This window comes from Engystomops pustulosus, chromosome 3 (assembly GCF_040894005.1).
Source record: "Engystomops pustulosus chromosome 3, aEngPut4.maternal, whole genome shotgun sequence".
NCBI classification, from domain to species: Eukaryota; Metazoa; Chordata; class Amphibia; order Anura; family Leptodactylidae; genus Engystomops; species Engystomops pustulosus.
This window is the reverse complement of record NC_092413.1, coordinates 167,097,948-167,110,912: the sequence shown is the minus strand read 5'-3', so window position 1 is coordinate 167,110,912 and position 12,965 is coordinate 167,097,948. Positions and strand designations below refer to the sequence as shown.

At 41.7% G+C, this 12,965-nt stretch overlaps 1 protein-coding gene across 1 annotated transcript in view; it reads left to right on the top strand.

Annotated features, from left to right (window-relative positions):
* Positions 1 to 1,161: 1,161 nt before the first annotated feature.
* The window catches only part of NMD3 (NMD3 ribosome export adaptor), a 33,534-nt gene continuing 21,730 nt past the window's right edge, over positions 1,162 to 12,965 (top strand). The window contains exons 1-4 of the mRNA XM_072142899.1: positions 1,162 to 1,412; positions 2,985 to 3,038; positions 4,958 to 5,092; positions 5,923 to 6,019. Of these exons, the coding sequence (XP_071999000.1) occupies positions 2,995 to 3,038; positions 4,958 to 5,092; positions 5,923 to 6,019 (276 nt within the window). The 5' untranslated portion in view covers positions 1,162 to 1,412; positions 2,985 to 2,994. The remainder of the gene's footprint in view (positions 1,413 to 2,984; positions 3,039 to 4,957; positions 5,093 to 5,922; positions 6,020 to 12,965) is intronic.

Below are 12,965 nucleotides of genomic sequence, written 5' to 3'. Positions count from 1 at the left end.
CTCCCTGCATTATCTCTGTGCCTATGCTGTGAATCGGCAAGTGTGATGTGATGCCATCTGCGTGTTGGCTTCACTGCTACATACAGCAAAAGGAAAGGCAAAAGGAGTTGCTGTGGTGGGACAGGCAAAGGTGAGTATCTGTGTATATTATTTTAATGTGGAGGCACTATAAGTGGGGGAGCGGCTGGGGAGGGGGATAAGAAGGGGAGCTTTTGGTAGGTCACAGTAACAGGAGTAGCTGCTGAGGGTGGGGGGATAACAGGAACTGGTGGGTAGGCACAATAAGATGAGGAGCTGCTGGGGGGCAAAATAAGAGGGGGAGCTGTTGTTTGCGCAATATAGGAGTGAGCTGCTGAGGGGAGCACAATAAAAGAAGGAGGTGTAGAGATGAAGTAAGCGGTGGAACAAAACGGGGGGTTTTGCGACGCCCAAGACACCCTGTAGTGATGGGAAGTCCAGCTTTTCTTAGTGAGTTGGATCATTAGACTCTTCTGGCTCCTGAGCAGCTCCCCATTAAATATATAATAATAACATTGGATTCCGTGCCGAAACGGGTTGCAATAAAAAATCTTTGTAAGATACTGATTTGAAGAACTTTGTATGCCTGAGCGCCAGGAACATCTGATACCTCCAAAACCACATTTGGGTCCTTCCACTGTACCTTAAATATATAATAGGGATCCTCAGTCCAGCCAGTCCCCCACTCCACACCACTTTCAACCCAATATTATCTTGTTAAAGGGGGCGTGACGAGCCATTTAGGGGAGGGGTAAAGTGAACTATCGGCTGAAGGGAGCTGACTCGAATCGTTCATGCAAAAGAACCGGCTTGCCGCTCGTTCACGGACGACGCATCACTAGTACATCACATCTTTTGTCCCTCTTTCTAACAAAATTTGGGAAGTATACAATTGTGGGGCTAGCTTATGGCACCCGTGAGCATTAGTCTTATAAACCTCCTGCGGTGACTATTTCTAGGGGTAGTGGGTGTTATTTGGTTGTATTGGATGTAGCACTTGAGCTGTTATTCATGGGATGCTGTGACTACCACTGCAGGGAGTAGCTGCTGATCCTATTCATATGGTGTAGTGACTGGTATATAGACTGGCACCTTTACGGGCAGCCATAATATGAGGGGGGGGGGGGGGTGAGGCCGGTATAGAAAGACAACTGAAGGCTGAGCTGTACACACTGCACTGTAGTGGATAATCTATCTCCAGCCGCAGCAGTACATGGCCTCTCCGTGCATCACATTGGGGACAGGCAGAAGTGTAGACGCCTCAATGAAGGACTTGCGGCCTGTGACGTATACGGAAGTCTCTCCTGCCACATGGTGCTGCTGAGCTCCGGGCTGTGATCGGCTGCTGCTCGTGAGGCAGAGCCTGAGGAAGGAAGGAGACAGCCGCGGCCGGGGTCAGTATATCCAGCGTGTGCTTACTACACACATATAACCTCATGGGAGAGGAGGCCCGGGAATGGGAGACAGGACTCCATACTTATCATAGAAGAGGAGCCCCCGTAATAAAAAAAAAGGGGGGGGGTGGCTACTTGTCACCTGAGGAACGACATCTGTGTCATAACACGTAAAAACATCTAATGGATCCATTTAAATAGCGATCTGCTATTCTCCCCTTCATTGATCTGTCAGAAAACAGTAGGAATGGATCGTGATATTATTGGGTGGATTATGTCCTTAGATTTGTGACTGATCTTGCAGATGTGTTAGTAGACTGGATACAGGTCTCCTCTTCATCAATTATGATGATATAACACATTGATGGCAAACCTTTTAGACGCTGAGTTCCCAAACTACATCCTAAACACATGTATTTTCTGCAAAGTGCCAATGCTACAATTTAAGCAGTAACTTATTACTCCCTGCTCTGTCACATGTTTAAATTGTATAGGCACCTGAGGACACCGATACAGTAGATAGAAGGCAAGGAAGTTTGGATTATCATTGTAGCTTCTTTCTAGGGTCCTGGGCTGCCTGGGACTGCAAGAGGCCTTGAGTCCTGTCTGGCGAACTCTGCGCTGGGGTGATGGGGCGGGTGCCCATAGAGAGGGTGCTGAGTGCCACCTCTGGTACACGTGCCATAGGTTCTCCACCAATGGTATAACCAAAAACTTCCTATCCCTTATAATGGAGCTGCCTCTTACTGTGTGTCACAGGCTTTGATTGTCAGGCAATTTATGAGATCAGTTTTGTGACAGATGAGAAAGATCTCACTTGGACCAGTTGTTCATACACATTAAATGTCATGTAAATTCGCTGATTTCAGAGGAATATGCCCAGCTTCTGTTATGTATAGTGGCCTCCTGATTATCCCTTGATGATGGATTTTGTGTGTCCCAAAGTAACTTCCATTGTGGATTTTAAAACCACTTAATAATAAAGATTTAGAGTGTTTTTTTTTTATACTGTAGTTCACTCTTGGTGGTCTAATGTACCCTACACATCGGAAACAATGACGCTGCAGCTACATTCAATACTCTGTACTCTGCTGTTGTTTTTTTCCCTTTGTGCAAAGTCTGAATGACTAGGTTGAATCTCCTCTACTTTTCTGATACTGTATGCACTGAGGATTATCGACCTCTACTTCCGCTGTGGAAAGTCTTCAATGTTTCCAATAATTAAAATTTGTATTATTATGATTAAAAATACACAGTGCTCCTGTGCTGTCCTAGTAATATAATGATGGTTATTGTAGTACCTTCATCACAGATATTACGTTGACTATCATTTTATATTACTAGGAAAGCGCAGGTGTAGTGTGTATTTTTAATCGCTTTTAATTATTTGAAGGAAACGTGTGGGCTACCCCTTCCTCCACCAGCGAAGTACAACCACACTCTGAATTGTCTACTGTTTTTTTTTTTTTTTGCACTATTTGAAATTGTATTGATTTTTTTTTTTTACAATTTGTATAATCCTTCATGGCCTGTTGACAGGGATAGATAACTGAACATTCCTTTGTTTTCCAGGCTAACCAAGATGGAGTACATGACAGGACCAGCCACAAGCAGCCAAGGGAACATGTAAGTTACTTTCAAAAATTAAAGCAAACTCTTAGACCTATTCTTGATCCTTAAGGGGTTTATCATCACAGATATTTAAAAATATCTATTAAAGGACACCTGTCATCAGCTCTGTGTCACTAGTCCTGTCACTACTACCTGTTGGAGCAGCTCACAAGGATCCCATCACAGCCTTTATCTAGTTATTTCATACATTATTCATTGTAAAATCATCTATTTTTTTTATCATGTAAATGAGGCTGGTCACATGGTCAGAGGCAGTGATGTCACCCCTGTTACCCCTCTCCTCCCCTCGCTCATGTCTGTGTGTAATGTATAGTAAAGCATTGCTAGTGTGTGTGCTGCATCTGCTGACATGCTGCATCCTCCTAATATACAGGTGATAGACACAGACATCAGCTACACATGAATCTGACATGTTCTGCTGTAACATGGCTCCCTGGAGCTGTTGTATCTCTCCTATACACACACACACACACAGACTGCAGGGGGCGCCAGCATCAGGAAGCACATCATTATACAGCCTCACATCAGTATACAGGCTGTCAGTCATGCACTGGGGGTGTGGCCACCAGCACCAGGAAGCACATCATTATACAGCCTCGCATCATTATACAGGCTGTCAGTCATGCACTGGGGGTGTGGCCACCAGCACCAGAAACCACATCATTATACAGCCTCACATCATTATACAGGCTGTCAGTCATGCACTGGGGGTGTGGCTGTGCCTCCCACTCATGAATAAGACGGACAGCTTGAATATGCTAATGCTTCATTGGACATTTCACAGGTCATTTGCATACAGCTTTAGGACTTCATTGCTTAGTTTTACAGGCATGTAGAGGGACAATGAAGGTATAGAGACAATGCTCTCTAATGGCAGTTTATGAAAATATATTTAGTTTAGGGGGGTTATTTTGCATGACGGGTTCTCTTTAAGGTAAATCCCTATAAAGGACCTGTCTCCATGTACAAAATGTTGAATTACATAATTCTTCCTCAAGCCGTTCTTGGACAGATTTATGAACTGCGCCTACTTACATTTACAGAAAAGGTCTCCGCATTTTGGTGCAAGCATTTTCTCTAGGTAGTCCAAAATGAAGAGAAGTTTGCAAAGTAGCAGAAAGGCTGTTAAAGGGAAATCTACCATCAAAATCCATTCTAATAAACTAGGGGCACTTACTCCTAGATCTAGGCACTGTGACTGTGGTAATGTGCTGTAGCTTCATAAGCTGTCAAACTGAGCAGGAGCACCTAGTCCTCCCACTGTGTGATGAAACTTCCTCTTCTGCAGTGAGGTTACATCAGACAGAGGGAAGGGGGTTGAGTTGTAGGTGGGAAGATGGAGACATTGTAACAGCCTGTAAAGCAGCAGCACTGAGGGGCTCCGGTAACACCCGCAGAGCACGGATAACAAATATAAGAAGATTACTTGTCTCCTTCGTTCCAACACAGCAGCTCCTGTTAGTGCGGGTGGTTTTTGTACAGAGTCTGCGGAAATGACTTCTTATCAACAGTAAATGACTAATAACTCCTATTACTGGTGACACTGTGCTGCTTGGCTGATATCAGACCTGCTCAAAAACCTGCAGTAACAGGAGCCTTGAATATATATTGTATTGCCTCAACCCTACCTCCAATTACCCCCATTCCTCACACATCCACATCATGCCAATCATTGCTGCAGATTCTGGGGTTACTTTTAACCTTTGCCATATAATAGCAAATACAGATGCTTATGGTTGGTTGTTGCTGTGATGGGGTCTACTGCAGAATGTCCACTATGGGAATTGCATTGTGACCCTGTGTGTCCAAGTCTCACAGCTGCAACAACAGCCCAAGAGACTGTATGTTAAATTGCACCATCTCCCCTAAGAATAGATTGTGTTTGATCATTATGTGTTTTATTTATTTTTCAGCCTTTGTTGCGAATGTGGCGTGCCCATCCCCCCAAATCCTGCAAATATGTGTGTGGCCTGTTTACGGACCCAAGTAGACATCAGTGAAGGGATACCCAAGCAAGTGTCTGTACATTTCTGCAAACAGTGTGAACGGTAAGTGTCACAACTACAAATATTCTCCATCTCCTAACTAACTTACTACTGTGCGATATCGTCCATAACACCCTGTGCCATATGTGCTTACCATCTACACCCTTAGGGCTCAGCAGAACACCAGTTTTTAGTGTTTGTATAACACATGTGAAAGCACTTTGGATTTTAAGACTTTTTATGATGTTTTACAAGTGTTTTTCATTTGGTTACATTTATACTTAAATTTTTTCATCACATTTAAAGTCTTATAAAGAAGTCTCTGGAAAAAACCTCTGAACATAAAAATGTTACTGACCCTAGTGACAGAAAACAAAAACATCATGTATTTTGCTTTCCTTGAAATGACTATAGTCTTTAATGTGTGGCTGTGGTGTCCTTGAGATTAGCGCTGTATAGAGTTCCATCATAAACGGTAGGGGTTGTCTGAGTCCTTATCCATTATTGTTGACCTATCCATAACATAGATCTTTAGTATCTGATTGGTGGGGTTTTGACATCCTGTAACAATCTGGTGTTTCTATCCAAGTTAATGGGAGCTGTCTGCAGATCCCTGGTATAGTTGGCTGCACAGTGGACAGAGCTTCCGCCTTTGTTCCCTCTATAATGGAAGGTGGGGAAACTGCTGATTGGTGCAGGTTCCTGGTTTAAGACAATCGGGGTTCCTTTTAACGCGAGATGATGGTTCTGGGTGTTAGAGCATACAACATGCTAAAAAAGTAATTCTCAGTGTTTTTGGAACGTTACCCATAATCTGATATTCATTTAGAAACTTCTCTAGGCTCAATGTTATGAGATAACTTTGATGCTACGCCTTTCTTTTATTTGTTTAGCTACTTACAACCTCCGGGAACATGGATCCAATGTGCTTTGGAATCGAGGGAGCTGCTCACTTTGTGTCTCAAAAAATTGAAGGCTTCTTTGAGCAAGGTATGACTTGGTCGAATAGTCGCATATACTTGTGAAATTTAATGAAAATGCATTTGTGTTGTTCTGCAAGGTGGCTCACATGTTGCTGATATCCAGATTCTGGCAATATCGACCTCAAGCGCTACATAGGATTGGGTCAGATGTATCTTAGCAGTTTACCCTTATTGATATTGGCATTTGGTCTTTAGTGCATATACAACTTTTTAAAACAAAAGTCACAAAGTCTCCAAAAGTCGCAATTCGTTCTAAGCTAGGGGGCGGGAGATGGTGGAGCCGGAGCAGCTGCCGTTCCTCCTCGGCACCCTGCCTAAGCTCAAAATAGATCCAGGGACTCTGTTGTTGAATCAATGAACATTTTTCATGTTTTCAATGAGCCATTGCCAAAATCTCTAACAACAAGTTATATAAGTTATAAGTAGTTAAAAAAACAACAAGTTATATAAGTTATAAGTAGTTAAAAAATGACAAAATTGAAATGATGTACATACAAGAAGATATAGTATCTCATATGAGCAATCATATACACATAGGGGAACCCTAGATCGTACTGCCAAACACCCTAAATAAAGGAGACCTAGCCTAATGTCATGTATAAATAAGAAAGCTATTACATGAGCATGTTCCCTACAGCGGCCAGTAGAAAGACCCAGACCTTGGCATAGTTGTATTTTTCTTTAAATGTTTTTTCAAGCTATTGCTCCTTAAAGGGAACCTACCACCACAAATCTACCTATAAAGGTAGATCGGGTGGTAGGTGGATCAATAGGGCGTGAGGATAGGTCCTTTTAAGGGCTAATCCTCACGTCCCCGACCTGTTTCGATAACTTTTATTATCTTTATATGTAAATTTTGTTATGCGGCTACTAGGGCGTGGAGTAGCCGTGGCTGAGGCTACACGGCGTGGCTACTCCACGCCCCAGTAGCCTCTTTCCCCCTCCTACCCACAATAATAATAATAATAATTCTTTATTTATATAGCGCACACAGATTACGCAGCGCTGCACAAGCATGTCAAATTGGTCCCTGTCCCCATGGGGCTCACAATCTAAACAACCTAACAGTATGTTTTGGAGTGTGGGAGGAAACCGGAGTACCCGGAGGAAACCCACGCAAACATGGAGAGAACATACAAACTCTTTGCAGATGTTGACCTGAGTGGGATTCGAACCCAGGACCCCAGTGCTGCAAGGCAGAAGTGCTACTCACTCAGCCACCGTGCCGCCCTACAATCTTCGGTGCGCAGCTCCTCGTAGCCGCGCCATGTAGCCTCAGCTCCGGCTACTCCATGCCCCAGTAGCCGCATAACAAAATTTACATATAAAGATAATAAAAGTTATTGAAACTGTGCGGGGACTTGAGGATAGCCCTTAAAAGGGCTAACCTCACGTCCTATTGATCCACCTACCACTTGATCTACCTTTATATGTAGATTCGTGGTGGTAGGTTCCCTTTAATATTGTATTAGACACTGAAGATGTCAGCACTGCTTAGGATCTGTATGCTAGTCAGCTCTGTAGAGTAATCGTGCATATTAGCTTTCTCATGTGTTTGTTTCTGTAATCATGCTCTGCAGAATATTCATGTAATAGCTTTCTTATTCATGCTCATGACATTGGGCTTTGTCTAATTTCTTTAGGGTGATCACTTTTGTGATTGTGTGACATTTCTATCTAGAGTTCCCCCTATTTGTATTTGATCTATACAGGAATCAAGGAGTCACTAGTAAACACAATTGCAAGCGACTAAACAAAGTGCCTTCAGGAGGCTGCATTGATACATGATTGTATGTATCTGTCGATACTGTTCCTCATGTGATCTTCTTATATATATAGATACGTCAATTCAAATTTGTAGTTTTTTTTCACCACTTGTTATCACTTGTTACAGTGTTTGGCAAAGGCTCATGGTGTTGAGCCAAACTTCACGATTTATTGCTGCAATAAAATAGTTTAATTGATTCAGCAACAGAGTGCCTGGGACTATTTTGAATAGTATTTGGGGTAGGAACCCTTGCAGAGCATCTCCTACATTGTGCAGTGCGTGATCAGAATTCACCTGATAAAGATCTCCTCGCAGTTTTCTAGATCTCTGCTTGCTGTCCTGCAATGAAAATGTTTACTTCCAGTGAATAGAAATCTGTCCATGGTAATGTGATGGACACATGGGTGCACAAGCTTTAGTATCAGACGGCTCCTATTACTCTCTGTGATAATGGCTCCTGCACCTGCCTGAGGAATTGATACAGAAAGTATATGGGAAGATTATAAAACTATTTCTCACACAAACCATATCAATTAATCAATCCCAATCATTTAGTGGCGGGTGTTCTTTCAGGTTGGATTCACACATTGTGTTTTGAAACACAATTCAAGCTCAGCAGGGAGGAGTTTTTCCTGATCAAGGTTTTTTTTTCTTTTTTCAACACCTAAAGCCTTGTGATCAGGCATAAGCAATATGTGTTGTGCATTGTTTCCCGCCAAAACACGAGTGACTTGTTCCCGATACAAGGACTTATCTAAACACATCTGCAATCAGGAGAAACTCCAACCATGCAGCGCTTGAGTTGCATTTAAAAATGCAGTGTGTGAATGCGGCCTGAAAGGGTTCGGTGTGCTCCAGTAACCATGACCAGATTTTTGAGTGTTTAGGTGTGCTCAAATAACATATATTTTCTTTTCGAGAAACGTATCTTATCAGTATCGAGTTTCGGGATACTTTTCCAGATATTGTATCACACTCAAAATTTTGGTATCTGTGCAACCCTATTGTGTTATACCGTAAGATTGAAGTGAGATATTCAAATCTCATGTGTATGCCAGGGTTTCTGCAAAAAGTACTGTGCAGAGATTAAAATCTGCAGCATGTACGTTTTCTGTTGCTGATTCGATCTGGCTTTCATAAGTTGTAGGTGGAAATCTTTAAAATTCTTTAAAAATCTGGATTATTTATGAACTTTATTTATGGAATACTTCTGAAATCTAATTAAAATCTAACTCAGTGGAGCTTCCGTGTCCCTGTAAACAAACAGGGGCACTTACCAGCGAGACGACAACCCCTTTAAACCTGTAGGCTTAAAATCTTAAATGAAATATACCAACAAAATCTAGTATGAATAAACCAGGGACACTTACTCATGGATCCAGGCAGTGTGACTGTGGTAATCTTCTTATATTTGTTATCCATGGCCTCCTTCCTTCTAAAATCAACTTGTATAATTATACTAATGAGCCTGAAGGGTTCTGGGGGTGTTTCTAGAATCCCTTAGTGCTGCGGATTTACATGCTGTTACAATAAGCAGAGCCGGACCTGCTGCTGCTGGATTACACAGGCAGAGGGAGAGTTAGACCTGTTTGCTCATTGTAACAGCGTGTGAATCTGCAGTGCTGAGGGGCTCTGGTAACGCTTCCGACTCATTTGCATAATTTTAAAAGTTTATTTTTAGAAAGGAGGCAATTGATAACAAATATTGCCACAGTCTCGGTGCCAGGATCTGTAAGTAAGTGCCCCTGGTTTATCATGCTTGATGGTAGATTTTCTTTAAATAGTTGAATAAGGTTTTAAGATAAGTACTGTATGGGTGACCCTGTTAGGGTCGTGTACTAACCCTGGTAAATTTTTGTGATGGTGGCCAACCCTTTTAAGTGATTTTATATTCGCAAGACCTCTGCAATCTAGTTGGAGGAGGATTATTCTTACCATCTTTTATCTTTTCATAAATTGATAGTAAAGTGAATGCAAATTGTTTTCTAAGGTATATTATAGAACAGAGCTTCTTACTTTTATTATCCTCACACATATCACATAATCTTCTGAATTCTATCTTGCTAGCAACCAGAATTTACGCAGGATACATAGATGCATAGAATGGAGGCGAGGAAGTGAGTCAGTTTCCACAAAGTTTCTAGAGGGAACACTTGAAATTGAGACCTCTAATTAGGCAATTTTATACAGACGAAACGGACCATATGTCACGGCAGGGAGTATTAGTCTAATTTTACAGAGCTGCCCTTGGCAGAAAAAGTACCCATATCCGGACAAAAACAGATAGTAAAACGTCACTTTTATTATAACCATCTAAAATAATAGTAGCATTGCTACACGGTGCTCCATGAAAGAAAAAGTGCTTAAAAACACAGTGTGACTCAGTTCTCTGGGTCTATAATGACCAATTTAGTATTAATATATGCTGTAGCACACAGGTAGCCAACACATAGGGTCGTGGGCACAGGGCTGTATATAAGGTGTTTATTTCTACGCTCACAGTTATGTCACTTAATATGACAGTTAATCAGTAGAGGTGTTATTGTTACAGCAGTAGGAGTATTGAAAGTGACACCTGTTGCCTTTAAATGTGGTCCGGGTGACACCTTATACCAGGAGTGACATCTCATGAGCCTGCTGTAGGGACCCTACTACATGTAGCAAATAATAGAAGCATCAGGCCATTAAGCCAGTGGCCACCTACTTAGGTCTCTGAGTCACCCGAACCACATTTAAAGGCAACAGGGGTCACTTTCAATACTCCTACTGCTGTAACAATAACAATGACCCTATGTGTTGGCTACCTGTGTGCTACAGCATATATTAATACTAAATTGGTCATTATAGACCCAGAGAACTGTCACACTGTTTTTAAGCACTTTTTCTTTCATGGAGCACCGGGTAGCAATGCTACTATTATTTTAGATGGTTATAATAAAAGTGACGTTTTACTCTAATTAGGCAGGCGCCTAATTTTTTTTTTTTTTTAATGAACTGCGCCCTTTTCTGTTAAACCCCACCCTTTTGTCTAGTGAGCTGTATCAAGTATCTAAAATACATACTGGTCATGGCACCAGGCATGTGGGCCAGGCTTTTATTTGTGAGACTGTGTTCAGCTGCATTTTAGCTTATTTTATCTTCTCCAATTACTTTTGCATGAAGGAAAATGTTTGTTGTATTCATAGGATACTCTACATCATTTTCACCAGCTATGAGCTGCGATCAGTCATATTCTATTCCAGCCATGAAGAACACGGATTCTACTCTGCTGGATGCTGGGGGTTAAAGTTTCCAGACCTGGAAATTGCAGCCCTCATACCACATAACACAACATCATGATGAGCTTAAACAGTCTTAGCAAAGGCTTCTATTTTTGCACAGCATGGAACGAAATCCAGTTAGCAACCTTTAATGTTTGTTTTGGTTGAGGCGGAGTATTTCTGGAGGACATATCACTTCTCCGCAGTAAACAGGCTGAAGATCTACATGGAGGATTCTGTAATCATTCTTGTATCTTGTCCAGATATCTGGGCAGAAAATCCTCTGTCTGTCAGACTTCTCTACGTGTATTCCTTATTTGGGCTCTTACTAATAGTTAATACAGAACCGGTGTGGCTGTTCGGCCGGCAGGTGGTAATGTCTTATGCATTATAATGCATTATATTTCTATATGATGAAGGGATTCCCGTCCACTGCACTACCATTTGATTTCATGCATTATGAACCAAACCTACCTTGAGAATGCTGTAGCTGCACTGATGCAGAAACATATCTTGTCTAATCTCTAAACTGAGTGGTTTTGCTGAAAAAACAATTATAAAAAAATATGATAATGAAGATCTCTTGCTCCTTTGCCTGGCTCTGGGCTTTTCCTCTCATATTAGTTATGTACTGCACCAGTGGATGATGTCATCCCTGTGTCATCCCTGAGAGGCAGAAGTAATCAATTGCTGCACCATCCCAAAGCTACTTTGTATGAGTGATTTAGAATTTTGAAAATGGCAAATTTTTTAAAAAGGGGAAGAAATTTTTTAAAGAGGGGATTAAAGGGCGTGATTGACAGAAGCTCGGTATCCACCATTCTGTTCTGAGACCCCTGTAGAACCTGCAGAGAAGTAAACTGCAAGAAAATGCTAAAATAAGTCTTTTTTCCAAAAAGAGAATTCCAGTAAAATCAGAGGAGGGTGGCAGTTCACTGCAAGTCCCATAATTCCCCACAACACTCTTCATCTATACCAAGCACTGCAGTATATTGTATCAGTCTTGTATTTCCGGTTTTTATTTACTATTTGTGAATGTTTTTTTTCATTTTGTTTTCTGTAAACGATGAAAATGGAAAACTGTTTGGCATTTACTACAAATTATTTGACTTAAAAAATACCCAGGACTGTGGAATATGTCTTGTTGAACTCTAGTGCACATGTCTGACTTGCTGCACACGTACTGTAGGGACATGCAGAGGTAACAGCAGGGGGCGCCAATCAGAAGTTCTATTTATATTCAGTTATCTCATTTAAAAAGAAAAAAAAAGTTTCCAGTGAGTAAAAGGATTATGCAATGCATTAAATTTGTGGGAAACACCTTTTATCTGAGAGTGAAAGGGCTCTCCCATCCTTTCTCATTGTAAAAAAAATAAAGACAAAAAACAGAGACAACGGAGGGCGGCGCCTCGGGTGATATCGTAAGGCAATTAGTGAATGTAAAGAAAGTCCCAAATTGGGTGCTCACCATTAGCCACCTTGGCTAGTATGCATCAAGCCCTTTAACAGGGTAGCAAGGGAATGGACGCGGTCCCGGTCTGCTGCTCCTCTAGCCCAAAAACGAAGATGCCAATTCCAAGAAGCGGAGTCTAGATTCTACGAGCGCTGACCACTGACTGAGAGTATCAGCGAATGTATCACTGGTTACAACTCCAAATAATTTATTGATAAAACCAGAATGGTAAAAGAAAAGTACAGGAATGTATAGTATATCCTCCTAACGCGTTTCGGGTCGGACGACCCTTTCTCAAAGATAGATTTCCTATCTTTGAGAAAGGGTCGTCCGACCCGAAACGCGTTAGGAGAATCTAGCCAACCCATCCTTATATATCCTTTCTCATTGGTAAGGAGTGATGACATGAAGAAAAGTTACTGGGTTGAATGGAACCTGAGTAAGAGGCATCTTGGATGTCACTTTCTACCCT